We start from the raw sequence: 12,849 nt of genomic DNA, 5'->3' as shown, positions 1-12,849 counted from the left end.
GCCCCAGGGCGCCGCGGGTCAAGTTGCTGTGGCGGGTAGGGCTGTGGAAAACAAGAGGCTGTAAGTGCGCCGCCGGGAAACCATTTGGCAGCAGCCGCAGAGGGAGCAGAGCCCCGCGCCGCCGCCCGCTCCACTCAGCCAGGCAAGCGCCCGCGCACCCTCCGCGCCGGAGGCCACAGGGTAGCGGGAGGGCGCCGAGGGAGTAGGAGAGCGGGGAGGAGCGGGCGCCGCCGCCGGCGGTCCTGGGCGCGGAGGGAGCGCGCGGGGTGCCCGGGGCGGGCGTGCGGCGCGCCCAGGGCTGAGGGGGAACTCCCGCCGGGCGGGTGGGGCCGGCCGCGGGGGAGGGCGGCGGGCGAACCCACCAGGGAGGGCTGGGGCGCGGGCGGCGGCGCTGCACGGGTCGGCGGCCGCGGCGGGCGAGTGGAGGCGCCTGGCGGCGGGAGGTGCCGCGGGGCGGGAGAGGGGCCGCGGCGGGGGAGGGGCCGGTGGCCGCGGGGGGGCGTGTTCGGGCGGGAAGGCGCCAGCGGGCGAGAGGCGGGAGCGGCCTGAGGCGCGGCCCCGCCCTCACGCCACCTCCCACCGCCCCCCCCGCAGGGACCCGCCGCCGACCTCGCCATGGGCAAAGGCGACCCCAACAAGCCGCGGGGCAAGATGTCCTCGTACGCATACTTCGTGCAGACCTGCCGCGAGGAGCACAAGAAGAAGCACCCGGACTCGTCCGTCAACTTCGCGGAGTTCTCGCGGAAGTGCTCGGAGCGGTGGAAGGTGAGCGGGGCCGGGCCGCGCTGAGCTGAGCTGAGCCCCGCCGGGCCGGCCCCCACCTGCGAGCTGCTGCTTACACGTTAGTGGGTCACCGGCCGCTCTGTCTGATCCAGACCCTTCTTTCTCCTCCGTGTGTCTGCAGACAATGTCTAGCAAGGAAAAAGGGAAGTTTGAAGAAATGGCTAAAGGAGACAAAGCTCGTTATGACAGGGAGATGAAAAACTATGTTCCTCCTAAAGGTGAGAAGAAGGGGAAGAAGAAGGACCCTAATGCTCCTAAAAGACCACCGTAAGTGTTCCTGTGACTGAAAAAAAAGCATTCGTTCCAACAGTGTGACACTTAAGTTTAATCACTATCTCTCGTTTTAGATCTGCATTCTTCCTTTTCTGTTCTGAACACCGTCCAAAAATAAAAAATGATCATCCTGGCTTGTCTATTGGAGATACAGCAAAGAAATTAGGAGAAATGTGGTCTGAACAGTCAGCCAAAGATAAACAGCCATATGAACAGAAGGCTGCAAAACTAAAGGAGAAATACGAAAAGGTACAGTGAGAGTGATGAAATGGCTAAAGTTGTAGAGGTCACTGTAAACATGTGACTTCTGTTTTGCACCTAAACCACAGATGGTTCATAATTCTTTGTCAGGCTTCAGAATGCATGGGAAAATGTGGTGTGGGAGGTATCTGGAACCCTACAGGGAAATGAATGCCGTTTTTACACGTCTAGAGATTCTACCAGTAAGATGTTTTACTTCCAGAAAGTGGGTCACCTGCTTGCAAAAATACACAGTCATACTCCACAGCACTGCAGTCATAAAACTCTTAAAACTAGATCATGTGTTCTCTTGCCAAAAGGTGTAAGCATGGAAGTCTCAAGGCTGAAACTCTGCTTTTCCGCACACACTGTATTTGGTCTGCACAGTATAGTATGAAGTTATTGAAGCAGTACAAATCTGTCTTCTGAGTTACAGTGCTAGAAACTAAGCATCATTTTTCTTGCAGGATATTGCAGCATATCGTGCCAAGAGCAAGAGTGATGCAGGAAAAAAGGGCCCAGGTAGGCCTGCAGGATCTAAGAAGAAAGCAGAACCAGAAGAGGAAGAGGAGGAGGAAGAAGATGAGGAAGAGGAGGAAGAAGATGAGGATGAGGAATAAGTGAATGTCCTGCTGTAAAGATTTACGCTCAAGATCCAATGTTTTGCTAAGAATGTGAACTCAAGTGCAGCTCATTGTTAGCTTCAGTATAAAAATCTGTACAGAATTGTGTATAGGTAATGTGGTTCTATGTAGGGAGACCTCTATTTTTAATGTAAGTAGTAGCTGATGGCTGCTACAGTTTGGTTTAAAAAGAAGAAAAAGTTGTGGAATGTTTCTTCGTATTTAATGGTTTTGTTGAAATTCAGTGACTGATAGCCAGGTGTTTCTTTATAGCTAAGTAAAACAAAGGAGGTAGCTTAATAGCTGATCTTATATTTTGTAGTATATTGCATTGTATTACTTTTTTAACAGTTTTGTAATAAAATGTTGTACATGATTATTGTTGTATTGTTGATGTTTCTGAGAGGCTGTGAGTACTCCTGGAATGCTGAAGCCCTATGCAGGACAAGGCTTTGCATTGTTCTTGGGCTACTGCTGTTGCCACAGAACTGAGAAGTCTTGAGGTGTTAACTCCTGAAGTTTATTTTAGATTTGAAACTTTTTTTTCCTCTTCAACCATAATTCTGTGTCCCACACACACTACCCTCAGTGGTAACTGATATCAGTTTTCTTATGCAAAGTATTTCTTTGTGTCACCTTCTGAGTGAAAAAAAGTATCTCTAATTATAATTAAAGTACCTGACTTACTGATATTCCTGGATTGTTTTCCTGCTCCAGCTGAACGACTGAACAGAGGTCTTAAAAGTTTTGTCTTGGTGTATTAGCTGATAATGAGTGAACCTTAGGAACTCTGTCTCCCAGAGCTCCGGGTCACTGGGCTTTTCTGCTGTCTGTATCAGGACAGGAAAGTTGGCTATAAGACAGATGTTAGAGGTATGTCTTCCCAGATGTTCCCTACTCCTTCCCTCCCCTCCTGGCCCCAGTTTAGTGCCTTCTCATAAAATACACAGCTTGCAGAACAGCATGAAAAACGTTGGAATGTTATCTCCACACGTGCCAATAGATTGCTGTAGAAGAGAGGCATTTGTGAAGAACATGTGCTCCTGAGACGTTCTTGTTCATGATGGTAACAGTATCACCAGTTGCACTATTTCTTGGTTTTCATTTTTTTACTCAACCTTAGTATATTTTCAAGTCTAAATCTGGATAGCTAACAATATTTGCAAGCTAAACTAATAGCTTGTTTCATTTGTTGAGATAAATACTAGGCAATAGCTTTTACAAGTCTTCGAAAAGCCAGCACTGAAAAACACTTCTTAATGTCAAAAATATTAAGTATTATATAGTGCAGGCTTCCAACTTCATTTTTAAACTCTTCCTATTGTCCACCAACTTCTGAAATACATTTGCGTATAGCCATTGTATATGTTTAAGATAAAGAGTGATTTCAGCACTGTAATCATGGTAAGTGTCACTGTGGTGCACTTTCTGAAAAAAGTCTTAAAAAAACCCACTCTATGTTCCTGAAAGTATGGAAATAAAGTAGCTGTAAATGCAATTCAGACATTTGCAGATTAGCTGGTACTAATCTTTGAAGGCCTTAGAAACATAGAATTGTTTTTTCCTCCCCACGCTGCCCGAGATACACCAGGACCAGAAGGATTAGCTGCTGTTTGACATGTTGGACCTGCTGGAGATAGCACCGGTGGATCCATGGCTCTGTTCTGCAAGCTCAGGTTTTGGGAAGCTGCAGGTGGAAACTGGAAGTGAGAGCCAATTGTTCTCTGGCACATCCAGTGCTCAAGAACGTTTTATCTGGTAGAGAGTTTGGAGTCCTAGAGCACCTTTGTCCTTAGCTCAAAAACTCCGCCAGCTGGAGGCAGCTCCGTGTCATGGTGTGTAGTTGAGACTATGCTGATCTCACTCATTTTCAGCATATTCTGTTCAGATTTATCTGTAGAAACGCACTATCACCTCCCCTCAAGTTCTCAGACTCTCCCTGAACAGAACTGTGATGCTTCAAGAAGTCTCTCTGATTAGACTGAAATAATCTGCAATGGAGCAGTAGCATCAGAGTAAATTGACTAGTTTGATTATTTGAAATGTTTTTGACTTCTGCTCAAGTGCTTTTAAATTGAAATGAAATATAACCCTTCAGGTGTCCTAGAAAGCTGCATGGGTTATAGAATATCAAATATTGTGTTAGAATAAGGGCGCATCTTGAGGTAATTAAGAATTAAGGGGCTCTTCCAATATTTTCCTTAGTGAAGTAAAATGGCTTTTGGGTTCTATTTCATTTAGCATTGATTGGCTAATTTAGCTTCAGCCCAACTTCTGCACAAATCAGTGCAGAACTACCTAATGTTGCCACTTTGTTGTTACATCTCCTAACAATGCCCTATAAAGTCACCTGTAGGTTACTTTCGTTTATGAGCTCATTTACAAAAAATACCCTGACTGCTGGAGAGATCTTTATTGCAAAAACAGTATGTTGTGCGGCTCTACTGGCCTGACCCACATCATTATAGAGATCAGTTTGTGTGCATACCCTGTCAGCGTGAGCTGCAGCCAGCCCCGGCAAAGCTCCACGTCAGGCTGATCTATCAACTGAGAATGATGTCATGACTAAAGATAATTAGTAATCTTTTTAAATAATATTTTGTCCTTTCGATAAGAAGGACGTCAAATATAGATTAAAGGCAAATGGAAAGAAGCATGTGGAAATTACTACTTTCAAATTAAGATTTAAAAACTATGGTATGTCAGGTCAGGGGTTCAGATAATGCCCATATGTGAGCCCTGAAAGAAGCTGTGCTGGAAAGGACTAGTAAGTGATCAAAGTCTAACGGGAATGTTCAGAAAAGATAAGGCTGCAGAAGAAAAGCCAAATTAGTTTTTCACATCCGTGTTCAAGATGGACAATCTTATGAAATGACTCACTGGAAACTTTTCACTGGAGGTGAACTGGGAGGTCTGTCTCAAATCAAAGCTAAAAGGGACGCCCCAAATGGTTGCAGGCACCAGGGAGGCTGCTCACATTGCACTAGAGGTCCAGCATGAAGGCCTACCACCCACTAAAGCAGGCCAAAAGACCACCAAAAATAAGGCTGAGGTGGATAAAGAGCAGGTATGAGAGAACAGCAAATGTAGGAAAGCAGTCTTTAAAAAGTTATTTCTAAACCAGTAAACCAGAAGAAACCTGCACCTCGACAGGCCAGACACAGCAATGTGTGGCAGGTAAAAAGAGCATCAGAGTAACTCGAAAAAACAGATGGATTAATAACAAAAACACATCAGAACCAGAAGGCCTGCCAAACTGTCCTAGGGACAATAGATTCTCAAGATATAGTAGCAATGACTAGAGAAGATTTCAGGAAAATAAAATGTCAGGTTTTTTTTTTGTTTTTGTTTTTTTGGTTTTTTTAAACCTTGTAGAAGAGCTCCAGGAAGTTTTCATGACAGAACTTTTTAATGGGAGAGGCATGGTGGAGCATCTGTCTCAAATCCAAGTGTAAAAGGTTTTGAAACAAAATGACAGGACAGATGGTATTCATCCAAGAGTTCTAAGGAAACTCAAGGATGAAATGGCTGAACTATGAACCGTACTTTAAATTTTTTCACTTAAAACTGCCTTAGTGCTAGAGGAATGGAAGGTCACCAATATGATGCTAATTTTTAGAAAGCATTCTGTGGAGACAGAGGAAACTTCAGACCACAAATGTCCATATGGCAAGTTGGTAGGAGCTACAGTACAGCCAAGAGTTGCTGGACAAATGGCTAAACAGGACTCGTGATTTCACAAGAGGAAATCCTGTTCCACAGACCCGTAAATATTCTTTGAAGAAATCAGTGAACATGATGGTAAAGGACATCAGGCAGTTCTGGTCTACTTGAGTTTGGTCTGGTTTACTTCTCATAAAAGAAAAAAGTCCTCATTGAAGACCTTGCATGAATCAATGGCTGGTTAACAATACAGGAACAAAATACGAGTTAGTCATCAGTGTCACCAGTGGAGGAAAATCGCCTATGAAAACCAACACATTACATTTGGAGATGGGATTAAGGACTACTGGTTGTTTAATATATACATAAGTGACCTGGAAAAAAACTGGTACTGCAAAAAAGATGAGAGCTAAGAGCAAAGAACTGCAAAGCCAGCCTGCCACCCGAAGTGACAGGATAATAAAACCAGCAGGTGAAATACAGCATTAATACAAAGTGTATTACGTGTTAATATTTGCTCCCCCAACACATGTGAAGGGGAAAAAGCAGGCCTACCATTTATGTCATGGGTAATGTGAGTGGACAATAAACTACATTACATTAGTCAGGAGGAGATACTGGAGCTATAACAGATAATTGTGTGAAGATGCAATAGATGTTTGCTAGAAAAGCAAATAACATGTAGGCATTATTACGTAAAGAGTTAAGAACAAAACAAATATTTAGTATTAATATTTCTTTACTGTCTTCCTAAAGGAATACGAAGTTTCCCTTTTCTTAGATCAACTTTGAACCAAGCCTGTTCACCAAGCTGGTCTTATCCCAAGCAAAACCTATGGGCTGAAGAGCTGTAAATATGCCTCTTTTGTGTGGTGTTTTTTTGTTTTTTTGCATGTTTTCAAAAGGAAAACCTAGATTACAACAGGTATAGACCTGGGAACTGACTGCAGTATATACAGGCTTTAGAACTCAAATTACACAAAAGAAATTGCAAACGGGTGTGGAGAGAAAACCAGAAAAAGTTGAATAGGAGTTTTATCTTTGATTAGCTAATGATCTGTTGAACTGTTTCTTACCAGTGTATCACAGACATCTGGTATATAACACTGCTACATAATCAAGTACATATTGCTCAGTGATGGATTATTTGCTGTGGTGGTGGCTCTCACTGATCCTGCATCGCTTGCCTTACCATCCCTAGCATGTACTTATTTTTCTGTTTGTTTTCTCATTTTGGCTTGTATTTCTTTCCACATCTTGAAATATATAAGTGTTTTGCCAGCAACCCCTGCATTTCCAAAATTGCTGGGCCTCTCGTGTGAGCTGCATCACAGCCCCGGCTGCTTTTCCGTGATCCCATTGAATCCAATGTCAAGAATCCCGTAACGGAGCCCAGATGTTGAGCTCGCTGCTCTATTCTCCAACGCACGCAGCCCTTGAGGGACGCATTAACTGTGCTAACTGTGGGATGTGCACAAGATTCAGACCTTCCCAGTAAAAAAAGCTGACCGCCCATGCGAATTTCTCTTCATCAGTGCAATTAAGTAATTGTCACAGGCCAGTACCAATTAGTGAGTGAACCTGCACGTTGCTCCAGGTACCCTGGTATCAACTCTTCCCTCTAGCCTCAGTGTTGGAGAGGCTTTTGATGTTCCAAAACTGGAGCCAACCACCAGAAAAATCTTTACAGCCAATAAATCCAGTGCTCCACCTATTTTCAATGTTTCCCGGCCCAAACATCTAACAGTGAAGTTTGTACCCATAAATCAGTTCTCCAGCAGAGCTGAAGGGATGATGTTTGTGTGGGCGAGACCACATGCTTCTAAAAGGTCCTTTGAAAAATGTGTTGTGATTATGTTATTGTCAATGCCAGCACCTTGAAGCCAGCTCCTAGCTGGCTGGACCCAGCACTGACCTAGCACTAACTACTCCTTCATTAATTAAGACCTTTAACAGGCCTTCATAATTCTCCTATATGCAACTGATTAGTCTCAGCAGAAGAGTGAACTGCAGAGCCAGCGTGCCTCTTCAGAAACCTTGACACTTCTTGTGTTATCAGATGTGACTGGAGACCAAAGTCTGCCTCGATTCAAACAGTGGTTGCACAAATTCTGGACTATTAAGTAGAAAACAGAGTCTCTAGCTCAGTAAGTGCTTGAAGCAGGGACAATAATAGACACGTGGAAGATGTGCCAGGGGAGGTTTAGGTTGGACATTAGGAACAGGTTCTTCCCCCAGAGGGTGGTGGAGCACTGGAACAGGCTCCCCAGGGAGGTGTCACGGCCCCAAGCCTGACAGTGTTCAACAAAAGACTGGACAACACCCTTGGACACATGGTGTGAACTGTGGGGTTGTCATATGCAGGGACAGGAGCTGGACTTAATGATCCTTGTGGGTCCTTTCCAACTCATTACATTCTATGATTCTAGGTATCCTTGCCCCATCCTTTCACTCTGCCCTGTGGCTCCCTTACAACATCGATCCTACTGATCACTGAGGGAGACAGGCTATTCTGCTAGCTGGACTTCTGGTCTCATCTTGCACACACTTTTGAAGTTCTTATGTTAAGCTCAATTCTTATCCTAAGTCAAAATATTTTTCAACTTTGTCCATCAGAGACAAAGGGTTCTGGTACTTCTGAAGTACGGACTCCATTCCTCTCATGATTATCACATGGAAGATAACGAGATACTGTAACTTGGAAAAAAAAAAAGGCTAAAAAAAAGCAGGAGTGGTTCCTGTGTTCAGTTCAACATTATCCCCAATAGCTTAGTATCAACTGGTAACCAGACCACACTCTGCTATAGAGCTACAGAATTGTTCTCCTCAGCAAAACCCCACACCATCTTACCTTCACTCGCGGGTAGCAGGACAGGCAGCTTTCCCTTCCATCACCAGGCCGATTAGCTCTGTCTTTGGAGATTCCTTGGCATCCTCAGGACAGGCAGGACTTCACAGCATTCCTCAGTGCAACTGAAAGAAAAGTATGACTTGAAGTGCTTCCAGAGCGTGGCGTGATTTTCTCCTGGTCAGCTCTCCCCAAATCTCCCTCCTTATGAGCCCACAAGAATCCTCCAGAAGGCCTCTACTTTCATCCAGTTCTACTTTTGTTCATAGTTTCTGCTGCCTCAGAAATAAAAATAAGAAAATTGCAATTGTATCTGCCTGTTGGACAACCATGATGGCCTCGAAAACTCTGGCAAAAAGAGGGTGTACCTGTCCTGCAAGCCCAGGCTAGCGAGGGGTCCATTGCCAGGTAGGGCTTGGGGTCTCCTGAACGTACCACAGAATAACATGGCGCTTCTGCAGTGGGCTTTGGGGATGACATCCCTGGCTGTGTGGAAGCATGCTGCCTTCCTGATTGAGACACACTGCCACCGGGCAGCCCTTTCCAGGAAACTAAAATATAATATCTCCATTCATTTTCGCTTCCCCTTTCAGAGCCCCCAGAATGCTCGGCCAGATGTCTGCTGTTGCCATCATGGGCATCTCAACCATTAGAGTTTGTTTCGTTTTGAATATGAGTTAGTGCTATGCTCCTCCTCCTGCTTTTCTGCTCCTTTCTTGTGCAGGAGATGCACAAGAACCATCACCGAGCTGTTTGAACTGGCAGCCCACCAGAGGCAGTTCTGCTTCCACATGGAATGATGGCATTCACGAGAAACACGGAACCCACCAGGACCTCAGCCCGCTCTACCTACACTCCAGCTGGGGCATGGTTCTTGTCCCTAAAGCAACTGCGTTTCTTTTCAGTGAAGTATGTTAGTGAGAAAAAGAAGGGATCTAACATCCAGCTATACCTTTTCTTCTTGATGTCTGAACAGCTCTAGCTCCTCCTTACGGGCTTTGACCCTTGTCACCTTCATCAACCTGTTAACTGAAGAAACACGCATTTTTCATCAGTCAGTTAAGATCCATCAGACATGCTGCTACCTTCCTGAAGAAGCTCCATCCACACTGCTGTTCAGAACAGCCACAGAACTGTGCAACACAGTTGTGCCGACAGCTATTTGTTCTATTTACCGGGACCCACATTATATGGTAACGAATAATATTTATTTCTCAGTATAAAGAACAGACTATGTTTTTAAGATTTAAAAAACCAAGGTCACTAACAATTAACTGGGTTACTGATATACATAATCCACACAAACCTCTTCCCACTTCGCTGTGCTCTGTACCAGTTACCGCAGCCAAGGGCGTGATGAGCGAGGCAGCACACACCAATGCACACACTTGGGCCAGCAGCCTGTAAAGGAAGATGACCAGAGGCTCCTTGCGGTGGAAGGAGGGAAAAAAAGGCTTCAGGGGCCACTCACATGTACTTTGTTTTTCCAAACCCAAAGGGAGGCAAACTCACCTTAATTGTTTGATAGTCTAACACTTTTTCACCCTAGACTCATTCTACATAGAGTTCTCCTATACAGTGCCAGCCAAGCTACACAACTTACTGCTTCAACACTACAGGAGTTCAGAGGAGGCTTGTAAGAGAAGTCAAGTCAACGACCAGCAGACTAAATGCTGGCAACCACTTCTGATGTTCCCAGAAAGTAAATATTACCCTGGAAGATAACCACTGACACTTCTCAAAGATTACTCTCATAAATGTAAGCAAGATACAATTTCAGAACACAGCAAGACCTAGCATTTCCATGCCTTTTATAGCAAGGTGAACAACAACCAGAAACAGAAACATCACTAATTTGTTTTTCCTCAGACGTTTCTTTTCACCTATTAGAGTCAATGGATCTAAGCTCACCAGCAGGGAACAAACAATAAATGCTTTTACAAAAAATACTTTGTGTTCAATGGTGTAGATAATTTCTTCTGCATGTTCTGAAATTCCCCTCCTTATTCCTGTGCCTCCATGGATCTCACACAATTTGATCTTTTTTAACCTAAAAGGAAAATTATGCTTGATATACAGCAAAATCTACCACAGCATCTTTTGTGTTTTTATAGACAGTGGTGTGTTTTCCCTTTTCTTGTGGAAAGTCTCACAGATCAGAAATAAGCATAAAATTTTTACAACCATGGAATAATGGAATAATGTAATAAATAGTTCTCAGGCTTCTTGGTCTAGTTTCAGACCAGTAAGTCATTAACTTTTGTCTTTAGGGACTGAAATTTGAAGGCAGATGGTATGGAAGAAGCAGGTAGTAGTAAAGGAGATTGACTGGCATTAGGGAAAGAGAATGAACTGATCCTAGGATGGCACCAATGGGGGCAGCGTCTTTGGTACAGCCAAAAGGGTACTGTTGGTTCTCCTGGTGCTAGGATCTCTGGTGATGAAGCAATATGTCCCCCCTTCTTCCCATCAGTCCCCATTTCTGTACATAAAAGGGAATTCCCTGCATGAACTGGCTGCTGCTTTACCCCCAGGGTTTCGCCACAGGAGCCTCTCAAAATCTGAATACACAAAAGTGCACTGACAGATATGGCTGGGAAACAAGAATTCCATCTGTAAAAAAGTGCTGTAGATTTCAGCACTTCGGTTTGCTCTTAGGCCAGAACTTGTGTCTTCCATGTCCCAATTTAATTGCATACTCTTTTGCTATGAAACCATCTCAGGGAAAACAAAACAACAACAAAAGTTTGACTGAAATATTTTTGTCGCTGGAAACAAACAGACTAAGATAAAATATAGAGTCAAACCACTGCCAGCTAGTCCCGACCTTTAGTTCTACTTTAGAAATCCTTCTCAAGTCAATTTTCTGTGAGCATATTAGATCTACCTAATTAGATCAATGCAGGTAATACAAAAGTCCACGTGTCCACGTGGCAACTCTCCATGGGAACTGCATTTTTCATTTCACTAGAAATAACCTGAGTTCCCACAGATGGCAACAAAAGGTATCTAGATAAAAAGTAAAATAAAACGCTCTTAATATTTGTAAGTTTGTAACATTTAAGTTGTCTAGATTTTGAGATAAGGTGTTTCTATAAAGATAATAATTCATTTTTACTCTGTAAAAGTATAGTAAACCCAAAAATTCAAATATTTTATTTATTTCACCTAAAAAACAAGCAACCCATAAGTAAGATATACATAAGTTTCCCAGATTTATCCCTAATAAATTTTTTAAAAGATTTATACAATTTCTACAGAAACATACAGTGTATCAAAATCTGCATAAATCAAATTTATAAAATATGTAGAAATGCATAGTGATATTATCATCAACTTACAAAGCAAGAATATGGGAATTATTCTTTTTCAAGCTGGCTATAGTAGGAAAAAGTCATTACAGCAACAGCTTCTTACGATCTCATGTTTTGTAAGGTTTCAGTCTCACATACAGATTCATATTCACATACAGCATCAGCTTTCAATGAATTGCACAGAATACCCATTTAGAATGCACACCCACACAATTTATGTGCCACCATTCTTTCTCTTATGCATAGTCATATGATTAAATTAATCTACCCAACACACAAAAATGGAGTCAGTTTTCGTACACACAAGGAACAAGTACCAGCACACACCCTTATTTTCCTTTTTTTTTTTCCAGTTTCTCCCTCCTTTATTTTCTATTTTTCATAGCTCTGAAAGAACAGATGAGTTTAAAGAAACTAGGAAAGATCTTTAAAGAACGGTGCCTACAGCCCTATAAAGATCAAATTCTGTCACCAAACATGATACATAACCCTCGTTAATATAAATGGAAGCTGCATGCAATGCTATTCTAGATTTCTGGGAAGTATTTAGTCATATTTAATAGTGTGACATGTTATAGGCATAACTCCTATGAAATCAATACACTGATGTCAACATTTAACAGTCACAAAATCCGGAATAATGAACTGAGGATACGTCATTTCTCCTCCACCTCTCTGATCATTCAGAATAAATATTTTATTTATACTCCTAAGGGAGTTTGCATCAACTCTTTTCCAGAACATTTTTAGAAACTACTTCTTAACATTCTATTCTGTACACTATAGCACCAAGCAGTTGCATTTTGTGTTTGTAATCCATCAGGAAAAGTTTCCAATGACAAAAATAGGAAGAAAAATAGTATGAATAAATGTGGTTTCAGGGTTTCCACTTCTCTTTTCAAATCTAAATCTGGGATCCAAACTAGTTGACAGATGTCCTTGTAAAGAATTACACAGATGTGTTGAGTCTGGATGTTTTTCCTAATGAAAAGTTTTAGTCCACCTCTAAGTGGTTTCCATTTAAAATAACAATATAAATGAAGCATTGGATTCTTTGTCAGTTTTACATAATTGTGCAGCTTTATTTATTTATTTATTTATATTA

At 42.8% G+C, this 12,849-nt stretch overlaps 1 protein-coding gene across 1 annotated transcript; it reads left to right on the top strand.

Moving 5' to 3' along the window:
- Positions 1-615: 615 nt before the first annotated feature.
- On the top strand, positions 616-2,205 carry HMGB2 (high mobility group box 2; the record flags this gene model as incomplete). Its single annotated transcript, XM_080343113.1, has 4 exons — positions 616-765; positions 905-1,050; positions 1,131-1,305; positions 1,764-2,205. 4 exons carry the CDS (start codon positions 616-618, stop codon positions 1,914-1,916), a joined length of 624 nt encoding a protein of 207 aa, XP_080199239.1. The 3' UTR covers positions 1,917-2,205.
- Between the last annotated feature and the right edge of the window lie 10,644 nt (positions 2,206-12,849).

The sequence above is a fragment of the Nesoenas mayeri genome (assembly GCF_963082525.1).
Source record: "Nesoenas mayeri genome assembly, chromosome: 4".
Taxonomy (NCBI): domain Eukaryota; kingdom Metazoa; phylum Chordata; class Aves; order Columbiformes; family Columbidae; genus Nesoenas; species Nesoenas mayeri.
This window is presented reverse-complemented; position numbering and strand designations above follow the sequence as displayed.